This window comes from Muntiacus reevesi, chromosome 3 (genome assembly GCF_963930625.1).
Source record: "Muntiacus reevesi chromosome 3, mMunRee1.1, whole genome shotgun sequence".
NCBI lineage: Eukaryota > Metazoa > Chordata > Mammalia > Artiodactyla > Cervidae > Muntiacus > Muntiacus reevesi.
This window is the reverse complement of record NC_089251.1, coordinates 229414343-229434848: the sequence shown is the minus strand read 5'-3', so window position 1 is coordinate 229434848 and position 20506 is coordinate 229414343. Positions and strand designations below refer to the sequence as shown.

At 34.2% G+C, this 20506-nt stretch overlaps 1 protein-coding gene across 4 annotated transcripts in view; it reads right to left on the bottom strand.

Annotated features, from left to right (window-relative positions):
• The window catches only part of GALNT13 (polypeptide N-acetylgalactosaminyltransferase 13), a 603283-nt gene that overhangs the window by 43714 nt on the left and 539063 nt on the right, over positions 1–20506 (bottom strand). For all 4 annotated transcript variants that reach the window (XM_065927851.1, XM_065927849.1, XM_065927850.1 and 1 more), the window contains exon 10: positions 11791–11930. In XM_065927851.1, coding sequence (XP_065783923.1) covers positions 11791–11930 — 140 coding nt within the window. The remainder of the gene's footprint in view (positions 1–11790; positions 11931–20506) is intronic.

Genomic DNA, 20506 nt, shown 5'->3' with positions numbered 1-20506 from the left:
TAAGATTCATGGTTTACACTCAGACACTGCATTAGTCCCATAATTAACATGTTGTGTACATTTGTGTCAAATGTAATTTTACAAAAGCCATTTATTGAGTTTAAAGATGCCCAAATTACTAAGTCAAATACAAGTGAATGTAAAAAAGAAGAAAACCTTTTTTAATAGATGGAATGTTTTAGTTTTTTTTCCTTTAGCCTCAACCCAAAGTAGTATGTTTTACACTTGTCCACTCAGCTTCCAAAAAGTTCTTTTCTCTGATTCTTATTAGGGTACATATTTTACTGTTCACTCACTCATTACTTGGATATGTTTAGTTACCTATGCTTCAGGTGCCTGTTTCTCCCTCTTGGCAAATGAGTGATTAGAAACTTCTGTAGAGGCTGGATTAGGTTTCTACAGTTCAACATTCTTGTATGGTACAGAACCCCATGGTCAGGTAATGGTTGCCTGAGTTGGGAAAAATGGTGTGATTTGCAGTAAAGCCCCAGTCAGCAATTGAAATTCACACTTGCTAAGGGGTTGGGCAGAGCTGAGCAGTGAGGTCAAGCCCTGTCCCAGTGATTAGAGGGAGGCAAGAGCGGAAGCAGAGAGACAAATAAGGGGACTGTTGAGTCATGCCAACTAGATATGGTTACTTGGCATAAAAGGACAACAGTGGATGTGGGGAGGTCAAGTTTAAGATGTTTTTAAGATAGAGCCAGTAGGACTTACAGTTGAAGTGGAAATGACCCAGGAGAGGAGAACCAAGGCATCAAGAAGCATTACAAGATTTTGGTTTGAGCAGATCGGCAGATGATGTTTCCACTTACTGGGAGCAATATTCTGAGTTCTTACACGTTGATAACTGTATCTGTGGCCTTTATACTTCAAAACCAATTTGCTGCATCTGAAATCCTTGACTCACAGTGTATTTCCTTGGGTATATTTAAGATGTTACTCTGTTCACTTCCAGCATAAATTGTTGCTTTTGAAAAGGTAAAAATGAAAATGTTTTCTTTCCCTTTTTCTTACAAATATATATTTGCCTGAATGCCAGAATAATTCCAGTAGATTGCCCAGATAGGTGGTGGTCTGTTTCAATATGTAGTTCCAAATTTATTTTCAAGGAGTAAATATTGAATAATATTGAATTATAGATAATTGAATTATTAGTGTTCATTTTTTATTACTTTGATTTTGCTATCAGGAAATTCTGTATTTTGTATCTTTTATTATATCTCTCATATATGTCATTTTCTATTTGATAGAAAAGAAAGACAAAACTATCTTTAAAGAATTTCCTCCTTCCCTCGTTTTAAAACTCTTATGGCATTTTTTTCTGGGATTGTTGACTCCTCTGTTCTTTCAAGTTTATCCATTTCTGAAATGATTCATTCCTTAATTTCTAATTCTTTCCTCCATTTCAGGCCCTCATTTCAGAGGGTTTTTTTTAAAATTTATGTTGTTATTTTACTTATTTTATCATAATAAAATATCTCTTGTTTTGAAATATTAGTTAATAGTTTTCCTGTCTTATGAGTTTAAGGTTTTGATTTGGTTTCATTTTTCATAGAGATATCATTTTACTGTTCATTATCTTTATTCTTATGGTAGTGATCCTTTTCCTTTCTTTTCAGAAAAAAAATTCTCCTGATTTGTTAAGAGGGAGAATTCGATCAGGAAATAATTTTTCTCCCTCCCTCCCTCCCTCTCTCTTCCTTTCATTTTTTCTTTTCTTTGCTTCCTGATGGGAGTAATGACTTGTCTTCTTTAAACTTGTCTGATACCCAGACTATTCTTGTTTAATTGGAGTGGGGTACAAAGTGTCCATCGGGTTCTTTAAAATTTCCCCAGGTGATTCTAACATGCAAAGTTAGGCAGCCACCATTCTGGAGGAGGGTATGACATGTCTTGATATTTAATGGTGACAGTACACTTACTAAAAGTACTTTTCCTTTTTTGAGTAACTTATTTTTCAGTGGTTTCCACCTGGGCTGCCCCACAGATTCACCTGGAAAGCTTTTAGAATATACTTCTACTTTGCTTCTGCTTCATAGATTCTGATTCAAATGGTCTGGAGTAGGACCAGGTCTGAAGTAGGACCAGAATACAGTTAAAAGATCCCCCAGATAATTCAAATGTATAATCAGGACTGAAACTCCTTGTATCAGGAGAGCACAATGGAGCTTCCTAGCTGGAAGCCTGATTATTTTGTCAATCATTTTGAGAACTCTGGATGCTGGTGAAAAGTAAAGGACATTTTCATAGTAAAGCTGATTTTGCCACTACCAAGTAAAATGTTTAAGAATAAATATTTCCAGCTGTACCTGACAGGACATGTTTACACTGGATACCATTTCTAACTTCACAAGGATAGATCTGTTCCTGTAATTTTTTAGAGAGTTGGGAAAAAATCCTGCTTTTTTTGAGAATTCCTGGTTCTGCTTAGCTCTCCACTTTTTTTTTTTTTCTCTTCCAATTTTTTATTGGTGTAGAGTTGATTTACAATGTTGCGGTTCAGGTATTCAGCAAAGTAATTCAGAATTTTTCAGATTCTTTTCTCATATACGGTATTACAGAGCATTGACTGTGTAGGTCCTTGTTGATTATCTATTTTATATATAGCAGTGTATATGTTTGAGCAAACTCATAATTTATGCCCCCCACTTTTCCACTTCGGTAACCATAAGTTTGTTTTCAAAGCCTGAGATACTGTTTCTGTTTTGTAAGTAAGTTTACTTATATAACTTAGATTCCACATGTAAGTGATATCATATAATATTTATCTTTGACAGTATGAAAATCTTTTTCTGTTTATGGATGAGTAATATTACACTGGGTGTGTGTGTGTGTGTATATATCACATCTTCTTATTCTGTGGGAGAACCTCTGCGATATAATTATTTTCCAGTTTGTGTATCACCCATCAAGTCAGTATGGGATTTGATTGTTTCATGAATGCACTCCTCCTGTTGCCTCGTTGTGGCTTTGTCTTTGGATGTAGAATCTGTTTTGGTACATTCCAGTCTTTTTGTCAATGATTGTGTAGCACTTAGTTGTGATTTTGGTGTATTTGTGAGAGGAGGTCAGTTCAGGTCCTTTTCCTCTGCCATTTTGTCTCCACCTCTCCCCTTGACCCGGTCCCTCCTATTTCTCCTGTTTCTATCAGGACTTTGTTTCCTTTGTTGTTGTTGTACCTGCCTGCTTAAGTTGGGCTTCATTCCTTGAATTTTCTCCTGAGAAAGAGCTTCAGCTATTGAGCTATAAAAGTTCACAGGTTGTAGAATTCTTTGACCCTTCAGACATTTAAAGAGGAGACTTTTCACTGACTTGCAAACTGGATTTTATGAAAACACTTTTCCCAGTTTCAACTACTATTGTTAAGTTAGCATGAAACAATTTCTCATGAGTGTCTATTGGTAACTGAGGTGTTATTGTGGTCTCATTTCCATCAGACACCCCATTTTTTCCCTTTTTTCCTACGGTAATGATTGTATTATCATATGGTCATGAAGTTTACAAGTCATATTTTAGGATTGGTAAGAATACCTTGTAGTCTAATTTTACTGTTAAATTTGTCCATCCAGCTAACCTGCTTCAATTGAGGAATTCAAAAAGATTGAAACTATGTCACTGCTGCTGCTATTTTTTCAGAATTACAGAATAGATTCATTTGGGGGGAGTGCATGGAGAGGAGTTTGTTCTATTCATGACATGTTCTAACCTTCCTAAAAATTGGTTTGACAGTTTCTAGACATGTAATATTAATTGTCCCTTAGAATGTAGCAGATACTAAGAGGTTATAGTATAGGAACTCAAGTCAAATCTGGTGAGGCTAACTGGACATGAGTTCTGGGAGACTGGAAACAGATAGGAGTCAGTGGCTTCGGTAAGCGGTCAGAATGAGACAGGGAAGACAACCACCACAATAAAATTGAATAATTGAAGTTGTATGTGCCATGAACTGTTCCAAGGACTTATGTCTAATAACTAATTTAAAACCAGCCTATTACCCTAATTTTATATATGAAAACATTAAGATACAAAGAGGCTAAGTAGTCTGCAAATAAGGAATTGGAAGTTACAGTGAGGTTGGAAATTGCCTAGTCCTGACATCTAGACAGGTAGGCAGTATTTTGCAGAAAGGAGGTGAAAAGAGTAAGGGAGGATTAAGTTCCAGTTGAATAAAGGTGAAGGTAAATGACAGGTCATCCAGACAGTGGCAAAGACACATGGACCATGGAAGTGGCCTAAGATCAGACCTGAGAACCAGGTCAAAAAGTCTAGAAGTAAAGTGGTTTCCATGCTGAGTGCCAAAATGCTGGGTCCAGGTCATGAAAAATCTGGATTGAGACAATGTCTGAGAGGTTTTTGCAGTAGTCCTATGTTATCTACATTTTTTTTTTTTTTTTTTTAACATATGAACACCTAGAAGGCAGCATGGTGTGCATCAGGGTATTCTCAAGTAAAATGAGTCTAGCATTGGAAATCTGTAATATTTTCCTCAAATATAAAAATGGTTACTAGTGTCTTCTGACAGCCCTCAATGATCTAATCTTAATGTATAATAAATAGAAGATACTGGCATACAGGAAAAAATATATATATATATTCCCAAAGAATGCTGTTTAAACAAAAAAATGAAATATCAGGAAATATCCTGAGCTTGTCACTGGTATTACAACACCAATTGCTTGATCATGCCATTCATTAATCATAAGAAAAATTTAGGTAGACAAACATAGAGGAACTTCATCCACAGAAACTCCTTACAGAATCCAACCTGAATCAACGTAAGTAGAGCATATGGGTATATCTGCATTCTGGGAAAGTCTTGTGACTCATCCCTTATGTTATTTTATAGCTTTGAGTATGTGGTGTAGGACCAATATAGTTTTAACTTTGTTGTCTACTTTGACATTTCTTTGTTTACACAGCATCTTTTATTGCCTGAGAACAGTCTTTAATGACATAAACTTGGCAGTATTTTTCCCACTAGTGTCTTGATGTTAGAAATCAAGTCTTTTTCTGAAAGTTTCTACTCACTGGCAGGATCATGGGTAATGTTACCACTTACACGGTTTATTCACTAGCTTTTGCTCCCTCTGCTGGATTGTAACAGCAAGCAACAGTGGGAACTCCAATTCGAAAAGAGGCATAAACTCTCATCCCCACCACCTTTGAATTTCAAAACTAATATGCAAAATTCATTCTAAAATTAGACTAAAATTAGCTTTTTTTTGGCTTTAATTACTCCAACACATGCTTATCCTTCAACTATATGTTACTAATTATCATTATTTTAAATATGTCAACCTCATTTGGTTTCTCTTTACTTTGTAAAGAAGGAAATACATTTGCAGTGAATTCAAGTTTAATGTTAATATTTCCATATTATAATTGCTGTAGTGAATATGCATTTCTCTGTACCAATTGTGAATAAATCAGGATGGTTTTATATAGATTTGCAAAATCTATATAATTAACAAATCCAAGCTGACTTCTTTTATGTAAACCTGGGTTTCCAATGACCTGACTGTGAGATTTAAAAACACTGAGTATGTGCTGTCTTAACCTCCTTCAACAAAACAGTAAATACAGAATACTGGACAATTTCACATATTTTGATGGATAACAAAATCCTGGGAGAATTCATAAATGCTCTAACTGGAAATATAGTTTGTTGTAATTGTTTATGCTGATACATATTTAAGTGATAAAATGAGAATTGGTTCTAATTATTTATCAGTATTGTAAAGCCAAAAAAAAAAGACTTTCCAGTAGTAAACTCACTTATTTCGTCCATGGGTGAGTTACCCAGCTCAGCATTCTTTAGGGTTAACATGTGATGGAGAGTAATATATTTTGCCTGTGTATTAGTTACACTGGGATAAAAATCAGTTACTGGGTCCCAAAGAGTTTTGTGAATATGATCATGGGCAGAGAGAATGCCCCATTTATGCATGTTTTAAAATATGAGGCTTTTTTTTTTTTTTTTACTGGTTATTAAAAGATCAAGAAGATGGTGAATTTATAAATAGATCTGATTACCAACAGACATGTAACACTCTCAGGGTTTTAGTCTCTGGATTTGGCAGTAAATGATTTTATCCTTAATCCCTGCAGCCTAGCAGCTTCAACAAATGTCTATTTTTAGTTACTGAAATTTGTTCTTTAACAGTGTTTAAGGAATACAGTGTCAATGTGTGCAAGGATCTTAACTAGATGATAAGGTTAAAGAATACAATAGAAAAAGGAAGTGCTAAGGGGTCATGTAGGCAGTAAAAAATTCAGACACTACTGTCAAAATGTCTTACAGGCAGCATGCAAATGCAGATATTAAGCCCTAAGAGTTAAGTCAATTGGCTCCAGAGTTCCTCTTCTCTTCCCTCTTGCCTTCTGTATTCTTGTGTTCCACATAGCTCACAAAACATTTTTTTCCCAAGATGCTGGCCTGTCCAAGGCCAAAAATTTAGGGTAAAGCATTACTACTTTAGAAAGCCAATTTTCAATCTTATAGTTGAATTAGCTTCTATATTTACAAGATCAGGAGCTGACATGCTAAATATACATAAGCTAGTGTTAGTTAGGAGAGAATTTAATGCTGCAAGAAGCTCTTCTTCCTTATTCCATTATGATCTGCTTACTAAGTCTAAAAGGCATATGCTTCATTAAGCTACTTAAAGGTTTTAGTTCAAAGCAATTCAGCTTTTAACTTCCCATTGGAAATTGCATGTAATTCATGGGCTGGGTGAAGTAATATTTCAATTATCAGCATAAAATTCAAATGTAAGAAATTACGACAGTTGTCTGATATCAATACTGATGATTATTTTGGTGACAATATACAGTGATAGAAACTGAATATCATGTTTACCTCTATCTTCTACTATAACTAGGAAAGTTATAAAGAGAAATTGACATGAAGGTATTTATATTCACCAGTGCACTGCAATATTAAATATCTGGGCTTTGAAAAACATTGAAACTTAAAGAACTTGTAAATTGTTAGATCCTAACAATTTCATTTGAAATTGAGTACATATGAATTACTTCAAAGAAATAACTTTGTGCCCTAGATAAGTAGCTTTGGACACCTGGTTCCACTTTGAGACTATCTGAGAGACAGTGCCTTCATATATAATGACAGATAGTAAGAAAGAAAAAGATTTAAATGACTGTCATCCATTATAGTCCATTAATAGTTTATCTCAAATTCACTATCAAAGTGTCTGTGACTATGTCTGTGACTACACATGTCTATGCAAAATTGAATTGGAAAACAGTACTTGGTGAATTTGTCCTTGTTTTCAAGGAAACTGTTGCAGGACTGCATCTCTTGAAGGGTAGTTTTAAAATGGAAAACTGGAGTACATTAATATACCAGAAAGTTCAAAATCAGATCTCATATTTTAATTTATTGAGTTTTTAAAATACCTCATAGGACAGTTTTAATTCAACTGAATTTCTTACCTGTTTGATTATCTCTTGCTTTTTCCCTCACTCCCATTTCAGTAGAATGGCTCAAGGGTAAAGTTCTTTCCTTATTGACTTTACATCCTTAGCATATAACACAGGTTACAGCTTAAGCTCTTATTTAATAAAAGTATTTTGAATGAATAACATATAGTGATATCCATTTTCTCCTTCTAGTTAGAAGGAAAAGCGGACATTATTGTTAGACTAAAATATATTTGAATCCTGACTTCAGTATTTAGCTAGTTCTATGACCATTAGGTCAATCATGTGAATTTTCTGCAAATAGCTTTCCATATTTAATTGGGGATAATAACAAAACCTGCCAAGAAATTGTGATTTAAAAAAAAAAAATTTTAAGCATCTAGCATAATGTTTGACATAGTAAGAAAACAGTAGTTGATATAATAATTACAATAACTGTAACTACTGGGGTTATAGATGCTCTGTATCCTCAATCATCACTAACCTGTAGGATTACCTTCCTTCTACTGCTAGGTACCACAGACAGACCTAGCGCTACTTGAGTCCTAAACTGGGAGATCAGGATTTAAACCCTCCTCTGCTTGATTCCAAAATCTGGGATTCTTTCAGTACACCATGCTCCGTCTCCCGGATATGTTTCAAAAACCCTAAAGGTATATTTCTATCTTCAAAAGTTTTTCAAATTACTTCTAGAAATTAAAATATAGCCACCTGACCCATTAAAGAAGGTAACTACTTTAAAATCAGTAGATTGTATAAAGGAGTTTTCTCACACTTCATTTTTTTCAGAAAGTTAATTAGATTTCTCAATGTGTAGTGCATGAGAGTATGAAACTGAATTTTTAAAATGGAAGTGACAACTAGGTTCTGTTTCAGAGTCCTGAGTCTTTCTCAGGAGTCACCTTGATGGCCTTAGACAATTTCCAAAAACTTCTCTTAACTCATATCTGTCTTGTTAACAGGTGTTGGTCATATGTTCTTTTAGAAAAAGTGATCAGCATTTACTCACTACCTGGGTCCACTGACTGCCATGGGAAGAATACCCTGCTACAAGAATAGAAAAACGCCCTCTTCTAAAGGTACATATTCACAATTGGCCCAACAAACTTTTCCATAAAAGAAATGCGTGTTAGATACTTTATTGGAGATCTTTAGTAGAACTTGATTATAATAACTAGCATGCACATAGAGCTCTAGTTTAAAAAATGCTATTCTATGTATTAAATATAAATAAATCCTGTGACATTAGAGCTAACATGGGAATACTGCATATTTAAAAACAATAGCAATGACACTCCCATCCCAATAAAAACAAATAATTTTTTAAAAAAGCCAGAGGCATAGGACTAAAGTTACACCTAGAAAGTGGCAACATTCAGTGTTATTACACATGAACCTTTGCACTACAGAATTCAGATTAATGTTAAATAGATATAAACTGAAAACTTCTATAGAGAGATATTTACCTGGCTGATGAGTGAGTGGAGATTTGACAGTGTATGGATAACGCACAAAGAAACAGTCTTGAAAAACAATTCAGCTGGAAATGAATTCTATGCTTTTATTTTCTAGTGATGTTTATAGGAATGTTTATAGAGTGGATAAAATCATAGATATCTTGGCAAATGAACCAAAAAATATTAGACTGAATTTTCAGATATTCCACTGTTATGACCTATAAAAATGGCAGATTCAAATAATATTTTCCAAATGCATTATTACTGCTGTTAAAATGTTTTAAAAATAACAAGTACTAAATTAGTTTCTCAAATGTAATTCCTATTAAGTGGGAAATTACCAATATGAAGCATATAATTCATAAAGGGATAACTTATTTTGAGCAATTAATATGTATTATGACCATATGCTTGTACAGTTACAATGAAGCCAACTTTTTAATCTCTAAAGATATTTTATAACTGTGGTACCCAAAGCAATCTAGATTCAAGCAATTGCTATGAAATTACCAATGGTAATTTTTAACAGAGCAAATAATTTTATAATTTGTATAGAAACACAAAAAACCCTGAATAGCTGAAGCAATCTTGAGAAAACAAAAATGAAGCTGGATGAATCAAACTGCCTGATTTCAGACTAGAGTACAAAGCTACAGTCATTGAGACAGTATGGTATTTGGTACAAAAACAGAAATATAGACCAATGGAACAAGATAGAAATCCCTGAGACAAACCCACACACCTGTGGTCCCCTAATCTACAACAAAGGAGGCAGGAATATATAATTTATAAAACTGAATAAGTGGTGCTGGGAAAACTGGACAGCTAAGTGTTAAAAAAAAAAAAAAAAAAAAGAACACTCCCTATCAAGATACACAAAAATAAACTCCACTTTCTAGAGTAATGAAAATTAAAACAACCAAATGGGGTCTAATTAAACTTAAAAGCTTTTGCACAGCAAAGGAAACCATAAACAAAATGAAAAGACAACCCAGAGAATGGGAGAAAATGTTTACAAATGAAGTGACTGAAAAGGAGTTAATCTCTAAAATACACAGTTTATGCAGCTTAATATTCAAAAACCAAACAACACAATCAGAAAATGGGCAGAAGATGTAAATGTACATTTCTCTAAAGAAGACATACAGATGGCCAAAAAGCACATGAAAAGATGTTCAACATCACCAATTATTGGAGAAATGCAAATCAAATGTATAATGAGACACATCTTACACTGGTCAGAATGGTCATCCTAAGAAACATTTACAAACAATAAATGCTGGAGAGAAGGGAACCCTCCTACACTGTTGGTGGGAATATTAATTGGTGCAGCCACTATGGACAACAGTATGGAGATTCCCTAAGAAAAACTACAAATAGAGCTTCCATATCATCCAGCAACCCCACTCCTGGGCATATATCTAGAGAAAACTCTTGATTTAAAAAGATACATGCACCCCAGTGTTTAACGAAGCAATACTTAGAGTAGCCAGGACATGGAAGCAACTTAAATGTTCATCAACAGAATAATGGATAAAGAAGATGTGGTACATGTGTATAATGAAATATGACTCAGCCATAAAAAGAATGAAATAATTCCATTTGCAGCAACATGGATGGACCTAGAAATTGTTGTACTGAGTGAAGTAAGAACAAAAAATAAATAGTGCTTTTATGTGGAATCTAAAAAATAAAGTACAAATGAACTTATTTACAAAACAGAAATATATTTGATATACAAACAGACTTATGGTTACCAGGGTGGTGGGAAGGGGAGCATAAACTGGCATATTGGGATCGATATATACACAATATAAAATAGTTAACTAATAAGGACCTACTGTATATAGTGCAGGGAACTCTACTCAATGCTCTGTAGTAGCCTATTATGGGAAAAGAATAAGGACTAGAGCTAGGTATATATATATAAATGAATCACTTTGTAGTACATCTGACACTAACATTATAAATCAGCTATACTCCAATAAAAATTTAAAAAGTCACAGAGGAAGAGAAAATAAAAACAAAAATGCATTGTTTTCTTCTGAATATAATAAAGTTAGGGCAGGTTTGTCCTCTGAATTGTACGTGGTTATTAGAAAAAGTAGATTTCCAGATGAGTGAGAGTGAAAACTTTCTAAGAAGTGACAATATTTATTAAAAAATAAAGACAATATTTTGAAAAAGTATGAAGCAGATCAGGTGTTCTCCATGTGTCCACAAAGTCATTATGATTTTGATAACAGTATTATGATAATATCTTTCATCCTCACTTCTCATGAATGTATAGGGAATCTTCACTTGGTTACATGGTGTGCTATATTATAATAGACTGAATATCAAAGCAGACAGAAGAATCCAGCTAACTCTTTTTGGGCAGTTTTTGATGCAATTTATAAAAAAATGTAAATTAAGCTAATTTCTTACTATTTTATTTTGCTTTATAAAGTTTACTTTTCCAAAAATATGTTACTCTATTAGTGTGTAAGGGATTATTACATATTATCTTTACTAAATAAATTTAAAGTTTCCAGTTTGTTTTCCCACAGCAAGTATTAACATTTATAGCCCACAAAGAAAAACTCAAAATTGGCTGTAAATCTCAAAGACTCTAAATTCCATATGATTAAAAAGTTTTAGAGCTATTTATAAAGAAATTTAAAAAATACTATTTATTCTACCTTAAACTGTGTTTTTATTTTTTATAAATCCCAGAGATATAGACCTTTATGGTCCTTGTAATTTTATGAGAAGTCTTTTAAAATAGATCTGTTTAAAAACCTTTAAAGCATTGTATTCATAACATAAAAAATATTGAGCTCCTTAGAAATTGCTCCTTTTGCAAAATATAAAATATATTTATAACTTAACCAAAATAAATAATTCATACCTCTCCAAGTGAGTAATAACGTCTTGGGATCTGGGAGTCCGGATAGATGTTTTCAAGGTACCAAGAAAAGGGCTTACACTTCAGATTTTCTCTTAGTGTTTTTCTGACTGACACATCTCCGTAATCCACTTTGACAACACCTGGAATTTTTCAGAGAAACATTGAAATCCGTTTATGCTGTTTTCATTTTAGCACTGTTTCACTGTTTGCTTTGCTATCAGTGTTTTCTCTATAATTAAAATTTCATCAAATTGAATTGCATGTGCAGCTGCTACTACACTGATTTCTTGCTAACATCCAATTAGTACATTAAATGGATATAGAAAGTTTTTCCATTGGTTATGACTTAAAATGCAAATATTTATCACCAAGTACTTGTACTTCTTAAATTGAATAATTAAGTAAGCATAAGTTAGTATTAATTTAGCATCTCATATTGAAAGCCTAATTGAGCTGTATGATAATGTGGTTTCTTTTTAATGAAAGTTTCAGTGGCTTCACTATTTTTATTCCTCATATTTTTCCTTTAGTGTCATTAATTCACTACTTGTGCATTTCATGAGAATATATATAAATATGACCCTCACAATGGATGACACATTTGTGTTCTGTTTTCCTTCTTGAATTTTTATTTTATCTAGGTTTAGGACCTAACTTTTTCTTTACTAATTTTTCCCTGTTTTATAAGTTAGTGTAAACCACTTCAAATCCTTAAGTCAGTAAATAAATAAGCATAAAGAAACCACAAGCAAATGAAATATACTCATATGTGTATTATTAAAATTGCTTAACTGTACTTCATTTAATAGCAAGATATATGAATTTAAAATGAATTTTCCATTGAGGATCTTAATAGAATGATTTTTAGTTGAGAAATAAAAATAACACCACTAATTTTATATAAAAGATAGTGACATGAATTGCTCATTACTAATATTAAAATGAAATTTAATTGAAATGGCTAAAGAACTGTTATAAGATGACAATTAATTCTTAGATTTTGAAAAGATCTCTGTTTAAGAGCAGTAAGCAACCATACTTTGGCACAGGAAAAAAATGGCCCAGTCTTTATATGCTATCCCAACCAAGCAACAAAGTCTATTAGTCATGTGTAATAAAAGAACAATTGTTTAGACAGTCTAAATGTCTGTAACTAATACCATTATTTAGGTTACTATTTTCAAATGAGGCTGCACTCTTGAGGCTTACCACCTGCCAGTCCTTCCCACTCCTCACCCATTTGTTTTTTTTCCAGAATTTTGTGTTTTCCCAAAATGCTTAAGCAGCCAAACCTTTTCCTTTTACAACAAAATACTGATTTTTCTAGCTAGTATTTGGAAGAAAATAAAAACATATTTGGGCTTTGTAGACAAATACTTCCTTTCAAAATAACTGTATCCAGAACCTATAATCTGGATGCAGCCTTCAAAAGAAGTTCAATAACATTTACAAAATAGATTACTAAAAGAATTTGTTTAGTGGTGCACAAATCAGTGGCTTTGAAAATCTTATTTAAAAAAGAAATATTCTATTGGATCCAGCAAAAATGTCAATGCTGCTTCAAAGGATTTAATTCAGCAGTTTTGCATCTTAAATTTGACATTCCAAAAAGGTCCTCTTGATTTTCCACATGACCCATCTTCAAGATTCTCTATTTCAGTAACTAGCACAAGTATCCACCCATTTTCTCAAGGCAAAAACATAGGAGTATTTCTTTTATCTCACACACACATTCAATTCATTAACAATCCACAATATGGATCTTTCTACATCCAGAGGGGTTACATCCTGAGAAATCCATCATAAGTTAAAAAAATGCATTCAATAGATCTAATCTACCGAACGTTGCAGCTGAGCCAAGCCTATATCAGATGTGCTCAGAACACTTGCATTAGCCTACAATTATTAGCCTACACTTGGGAAAAATCATCTAATGTTAATCCAATTTAAAAAAAATTGTTGAATATCTCACATACTTTATTGAATATTATACTGAAAGTGAAAAACAGGGTGACCGAATGGATAGAGGATGGTTTTAAGTGTATCGGTTGTTTTCACCCTCCTGATCATATGGCTGACTGGGTGCTGGGGCGGCCCAGCTTCTCGAGAGAGTATTATGCTGTATGTTGCTTGCTAGCCTGGAAAAATACCAAATTCTAAAGTTTCATGAGTACAGTTTTTACTGAATACACATTGCTTTCACACCACAATAAAGTTGAAAACTTTAGTCAAAGCATCATGAGTCAAGGACTGTCCATAGGTTCCGAGCTCCTCTATCATCCCCTTTGCCATCCTGGTCTGTCTCTCTCTCATCTCTTGCCTAAGACTAAGCATGCCTAAGCATGCCGTCACCTCCTAACTAGTCTCCCTGCCATCTTACATTTCTCCATTTATCCTTTATTTACTATTGCCTGCTCCCTAGACAGTATATTTGAAATATAAAATCATGTGTTCCCTTGCTCCAAAGCTTCCAACAATTTTCCATTGTGCTAGAAATAATTGACAATATCTTAATCATTGCCTGAGTTTCTTTATGAAATGACCCTCGGTTATCTCTCTGACTTAATCACCTATATTCACTTCATTGTAGCAAAACTGGCTTTCCCACTCTTCTTTTGCTTTCTTTCTCTTTCTCCAAATCTCTGATCAAAATTTACTTCCTCATGCTCACCCTGACTTTCCTCTCTAAACTGATCACCTTTCCCATCATCTTGGTAATGCTCTATCCCTCCATTCTTTATTCTTCAGTATACTTGTTAGTACTTGATATCCTATCACAGGTTAATTCTCTTTGCCTCCCCAGTAAGAACTTTGGACAAATAATTTAATCTCTTGATTCCTAAGGTATCTTGTGTGTGGTATATGATAATTACTGAATCCATATTACATATTATAATGGATACCTACTGCTTTTGACTGCCTGGCATTCATTTTGCATGTTGGTAAGAGCATTCAAGTTTTCTTTGGGCAATCGTCACATCCTCACTTCAACTTTGTGTGACTTGCTGACCTCATCCCCCTTCCTGTCTTTCCAGCTCCAACTAGCATCACAGAATAAAGGCATACCACTAGTGAATCTTGTTAAAAATTCACATTCTGATTCAAGTGGTCTATACTGAGACCTGAGAGTCTACATACTTAACAAGCTCCCAGGGGATGCTGCTGTTCCTTAGGCCAAACTCTGAGTAACCCCCAAGACAATCAAAGCAGCCCATTCGTCGTTGTTACTTACAACCTACCATAATGATTGGCTTAGGACTGGGCATGTGATAAAAGTATAAATAAATAAAATTATACTCTGACAACTTTCTAGGACTATTAGAAAGTAGAATTTATCTTTTCTTTGGAATTGCTAGCTGTAAAGATGACTAAAGCCTGGAGCTTCTGGGGCTACCATATAGAGAATGCCTTCTAAGGTAGTGAAGCAAATACAGGAATAAGATAAACAAATGGAAAGAGAAACAGGCAAAGATAGCATAAGCCAAGCCAACATTTAAATCAGCAGATATTTATCATGTTCCAGCCTTTATACAGAGCATGTTTTCAGACATAAGTAAACAGTAATACATTAAAAGGTGATACATGCTATGACAAAAATAGGGTGAGGGGAGAAGTTTGCAACAGAAGGAATCTTAATGCATTAGGACGTTTTTTTCGAACGCAGCTTATAGGAGTTACAAGTTTTTAAGGTAAATCTTTCAATGGAACTTGAACAAATGCTAGAGAAGCTCTGACATTTAGAGTTTCATGATGAATTATAATAAAAAAGTACTTTAACTCTACATTTGCAGGTTTGATTAATAGGTAAATGATAACATTTATGGGCACTTTATTTAATAACCTGTTATTTATTCATGTTAAAATCTATGTTATTGTAGTATTAATCTAGATAATCTAGATATGTAGAAGAATTGTGTTTTAATTCTTCAAATAGAAGATCATCATAATCTCAAATAAGTTCCTCCCAAGCAGATACCTAATAAGCCTAACAGTTTTGATTACCTATAGTCAAGGTACCTGATGAGAGAGTACCTGCGTTTAGACTAAAGCTCTTGAGTTTTGTGCATAAAAACACATATTGTAGCATAGCTTAAAGTGGTAAAAAGAGGAAATAATTTCCTTCAATATGGGAATTTTTAAGTAAATCAGTGGTATACCTAATTGACAAAATATGATTGCTGTATTGAAATGTCTACAAAATATGGGAAATGGAAGTAAAATACAAATAATTTTTTATACTATCATTGTAACTCAGTAAATCTGTGGAACAAAAATAACTGAAAAATAAAAGCAGTGCATTCTCTTTGCTACTAAAAGAAGAGAAAGAAAAAAAAACCTTTAAAAATCTATTTTATCCTTAAGTACAAAAATTAAAACTGTGAAGCTAATCACAGTTTTCTTTTTTTAATCACAGTTTTCTATATACAATTATATATTAACAATATGCTTGTATAAAATGAGTATAGTTTTAGCTAAGAATTTTTTATATATTCAAAATTCCTCTTAAAGAGAAAATTATATTCATTTTGTTATTTACTTAAAAAAAATTGTCATCAAGGGCTATTCAAATAAGAATCTACATTTATTCTCAAGTATAATAAAAAGATCATTTTTAGGTCAACTAGGGGTTACTGCATTCTAGAGTATCTAAGTACTATATGTGTAAGAAGTTTAACAGATAAGTTGGAATTTTATTTTAATTTAAAGCTACTCTTATCCTGCCATTTTAATTTTTAGTCATTCTTAATATGCACAGAAATTACCAGGCTCATAACTGCTCATTAGGAAGTCAATGATTAGAACTATATTAAGCGGCTGATGACCCATGCCAGCTAATAATACACAGTGATTATCTGTTGAACTTATCATTTACTATTATCACTTCAGTTTTATTTTAATGGAATAAAAATAAGATAATGAATTGTACAAAGATCATAGCTTCTGTTGAGAACAGTATCACATAGAAGAAATGAATATCAGAAAACTTCTCAATTTATTTATATCAATCTGCTCTTTATCATCAAAAGTCTGGGCAGGTCAGAAGGTGACATAGATGGTGGAGTAAGAGGACCCTGAACTCATCTCCCAGAGACAAACCAAAATTACAACTATTTGCATAACGGCTATCTATGGGAAGGACCAGAAGACTAGCAAAAAATATCTATTCCAACTAAAAACATAAAGAAGGAACTAAATAGTATGACTCACAGACTTAGAGGAAAAAATTTATAGTTAACTGAGTGGGAAAGAGAAATAGATTGGGAATTTGGGGTTAACATGTACACACAGTTATATTAATATTTAGAATGGATAACCAACAAGGACCTACTCTATAGCACAGGGAACTCTCTACTCAATATTCTGTAATAACCTAGACAGGAGAATAATTTGAGAAAGAGTAGATACATGCATATGTATACTAATCACTTTGCAGTACACCTGAAGCACAATATTGTTAATCAGCTGTGCTCCAATATACAATAAAAATTTAAAAATAATAAACCACAATAAGATTAGTAGGAATGGTGGAGACAGTATAGTTAGGACCCAAACTTTCAGGGTTGGTAACCCACAAATGGGAGGGATATCACAATGACAGAAGTTTTCTGCAAGGAGTGAGGGGTCTGAACCTTATGTTGAGCTACCTAGCCCAGGGATCCCGCACCAGGAACATGAGCCCCTAGAATGTCTGGCTTTGACAACCAGCAGGGCTTCTGTTCAGGGAAGTGGGAGGGCTATAGGAAACAGAGACTTTCTGTTAAAGGGTTTGTGCAATCTCTCACAACCTGAATCAGCATAGAAGCAGTAGTTTGAAAGGAGCCTGGGTCAGACCCACTTGCTAATCCTGGAGAGCCTTCTGGGGATGAAGAAGGACACAGCCACCGGAGGCAGCTATTTTGGAGAGCTCATTTTACTGCTGTATTACTGTTGCTGGCAAGTGACATTTTGAAATCCTACCTCCACCCTTAAAGTGCCAGGGACTTACCTGCCCACCAGTGGACCAGCACTAGTCCTGATTTCCCATGGCATGCACATATCTGAGCGGGGACTGGGCCATGCAGGCCAGCACCAGTCCCATGACCCCACAGTCAGCCACATTGGCACCTGGCCTGGACCATCAGTGGGCTAACTCCAAACCTGGCATCCTTGGGCATCAGCCGTCACTTCAACACCTGGCACTGCCCACCAGCAGGCAGGAATCCGTCCTGCACCCCACTGGGCTCTGTGACTTGCCACGCCCTCCCCACTAGTGGGCCAGTAGCCACCACACCAAGCAAGGCCTGGCAGTTAACGTGGCCCCTGCCTAAGAGCAAGCAAACAGCCGTTGGCTGTCAAAACAGAAGGAAACGTGCTAGGGCAGGAAGAGCATGGAGCTCTAGTGAACAGAGGAGTTTGTGCTCCGGACCCCATGGGAATTCACCTAAATAAGGCCACATTTCAAAGACTGTAAGACATAACCCCTTCAATACCTAGAAATAAACACAGAAAATTAAGTAAGATGAGGCAAGAGAGGAATATGGTCCAAATGAAGGAATGAGACAAAATCATAGAAAAATGAAGATAAATAACCTCCCTTACAGAGACGTCAAGGTAATAATCATAAAGATGTTCAACAAACTTGGGAAAATAATGATTGAATATAGTGCAAATTTTAATAGAGTTAGAAAATATAAAGATTCAAAATGAGCTGAGACTATATTAACTGAAATAAAATATATACTTGAAGGAATCAACAGTAGATCAGATGATACAGAGGATAATATCAGTGGACAGAGTAGTAGAAATCAATGAAGCTGAACAGAAAAAAGAAAATATGCTGATAGTTTGTGACACTTTTGTGAAAACAGCAAGTATACTAATATTTGCATGACAGGAGTCCTAAGAGGAGAAAGGGTAAGGGATCTTACCTGAAGAAATAATAGATGAAAACTTCCCAAACCTGGGAAGCACACATCCAGATGTAGTAAGCACAGAGTGTGCTAAATAAGATGAACTCAAAGAGGTCCACACCAAAACAGTTTATAATTAAAATGGCAAAAATTAAAGAGCATACCTTAACAGCAAGAGAAAAACAATTATTTACATTTTAAAAGGAAACTCCCATAAAGGCTATCAGCTGACTTTAACAGAAACATTGCAGGCCAGAAGGGTGTGGCATCCTGTACCCAAAGTGATGAGAGGAAAACAACTATAATAAAGAATTTTCTACTTAGAAAGGCTACCATTCAGACTTGAAGGAGAGAGAAAGAGTTTTACAGAGAAGCAAAAGCTAAAATAGTTTAGCACCATTATAGTGGCTTTGTAAAAAATGAAGAGACTTCTATAAGTAGAAAAGACTAGAACTAGAAACATAAAAATTACAAAAGGAAAAATCTCATTGGCGAAGGCAACCACAGAGTAAATCAACCACTTCTAAATCTAGTAGAAAGGTTAAAGTAGTAAAGACAAATGTAGTAAAACATCTATGTACACAATAGGTAAAGGATATTTAAAACAAAAAAGTGTAAAATATGTCACTAACATTAAACAGGAAGGGGGAGTAAAAATATAGCATTGTTAAAATGCATTAAAACTTAAGAGATCATTAACTTAAGATATTTATATATATAGCCTGTTATATATGAACTTCTTACTAGCCACAGATCAAAAACCTAGAATACATGCACACAAAACAAAGGAATTCAAACATTACACTAGACATAGTTATCAAATCACAGAAGAAGAAAGGAAGCAAAAAGAACTACAGAAATAACTACCAGAAAACAATGGACAAACTGTCAGTATGTACATACCTATCAGTAATTACTTTAAATGTTAAATGGACTAAATATTCCAATGAAAAGACTGTAACAGAGGACTAAAAACAAAAACAAGACACCTATATATGCTGCCTATAAGAGACTAACTTCAAATTTAGAGACACATAGTAAAATTCTTTCCTTTATATTTTCTACCCTTCACAATATGCTTAGAGATCCCCAGATATATATATAAAGTCCAGGTGTATTTTCTTTCATGCTTAAATTTTTTCACTTCATGTTTTTCTTTTAAAATTCTACTATGTACGCATGTGTGCTAAGTTGTGTCTGACTCTTTGCGACCCTTATTGACTGCAGCCTGTCAGGCTCCTCTATCCTGGATATCTCTATCGTGGATTCTTCAGGCAAGAATACTGGAGTGGGTTGTCATGCCCTTCTCCAGGGGATCTTCCCAACCCAGGAATTGAACCCAGGTATCCTGCAGCTCCTGCATTGCAGGGCAGATTCTTTACTGCTGAACCACCAGGAAGCCCAAACTCGACTATAGACACTCATATACGTTTTCTCATTAAATCTCTGTCATACCCATATCTGTTATTGTTTTTGTTTGTTTGTTTGTTTAAGGATGAAAGAATTTGAGCTTTAAAAGATTAAATATGCTCAAGCTTGCTTAGAAAATATCAGGAGAGGATTAGAAGTCATTCACATCCATCTTATAGTCCAAGCTCTTGCCCATTCTAGTAGATTTTAAAAAAAAGAAAAAATACTGGAGAAATTTTGAAACCTGTATAGAGATATCTTTCTTTGGATGGTGGTACACAACATGGTAAATATTCATTCCTTGAAGAGTAGATTCCACCTGGCAAATTCTCCCAGTCCTTACAGATCAACATGATCCAAGATCTAGGATGAAGTTGAATTCATAGAAATAAATGATCAGTAGTGACATAATTGGG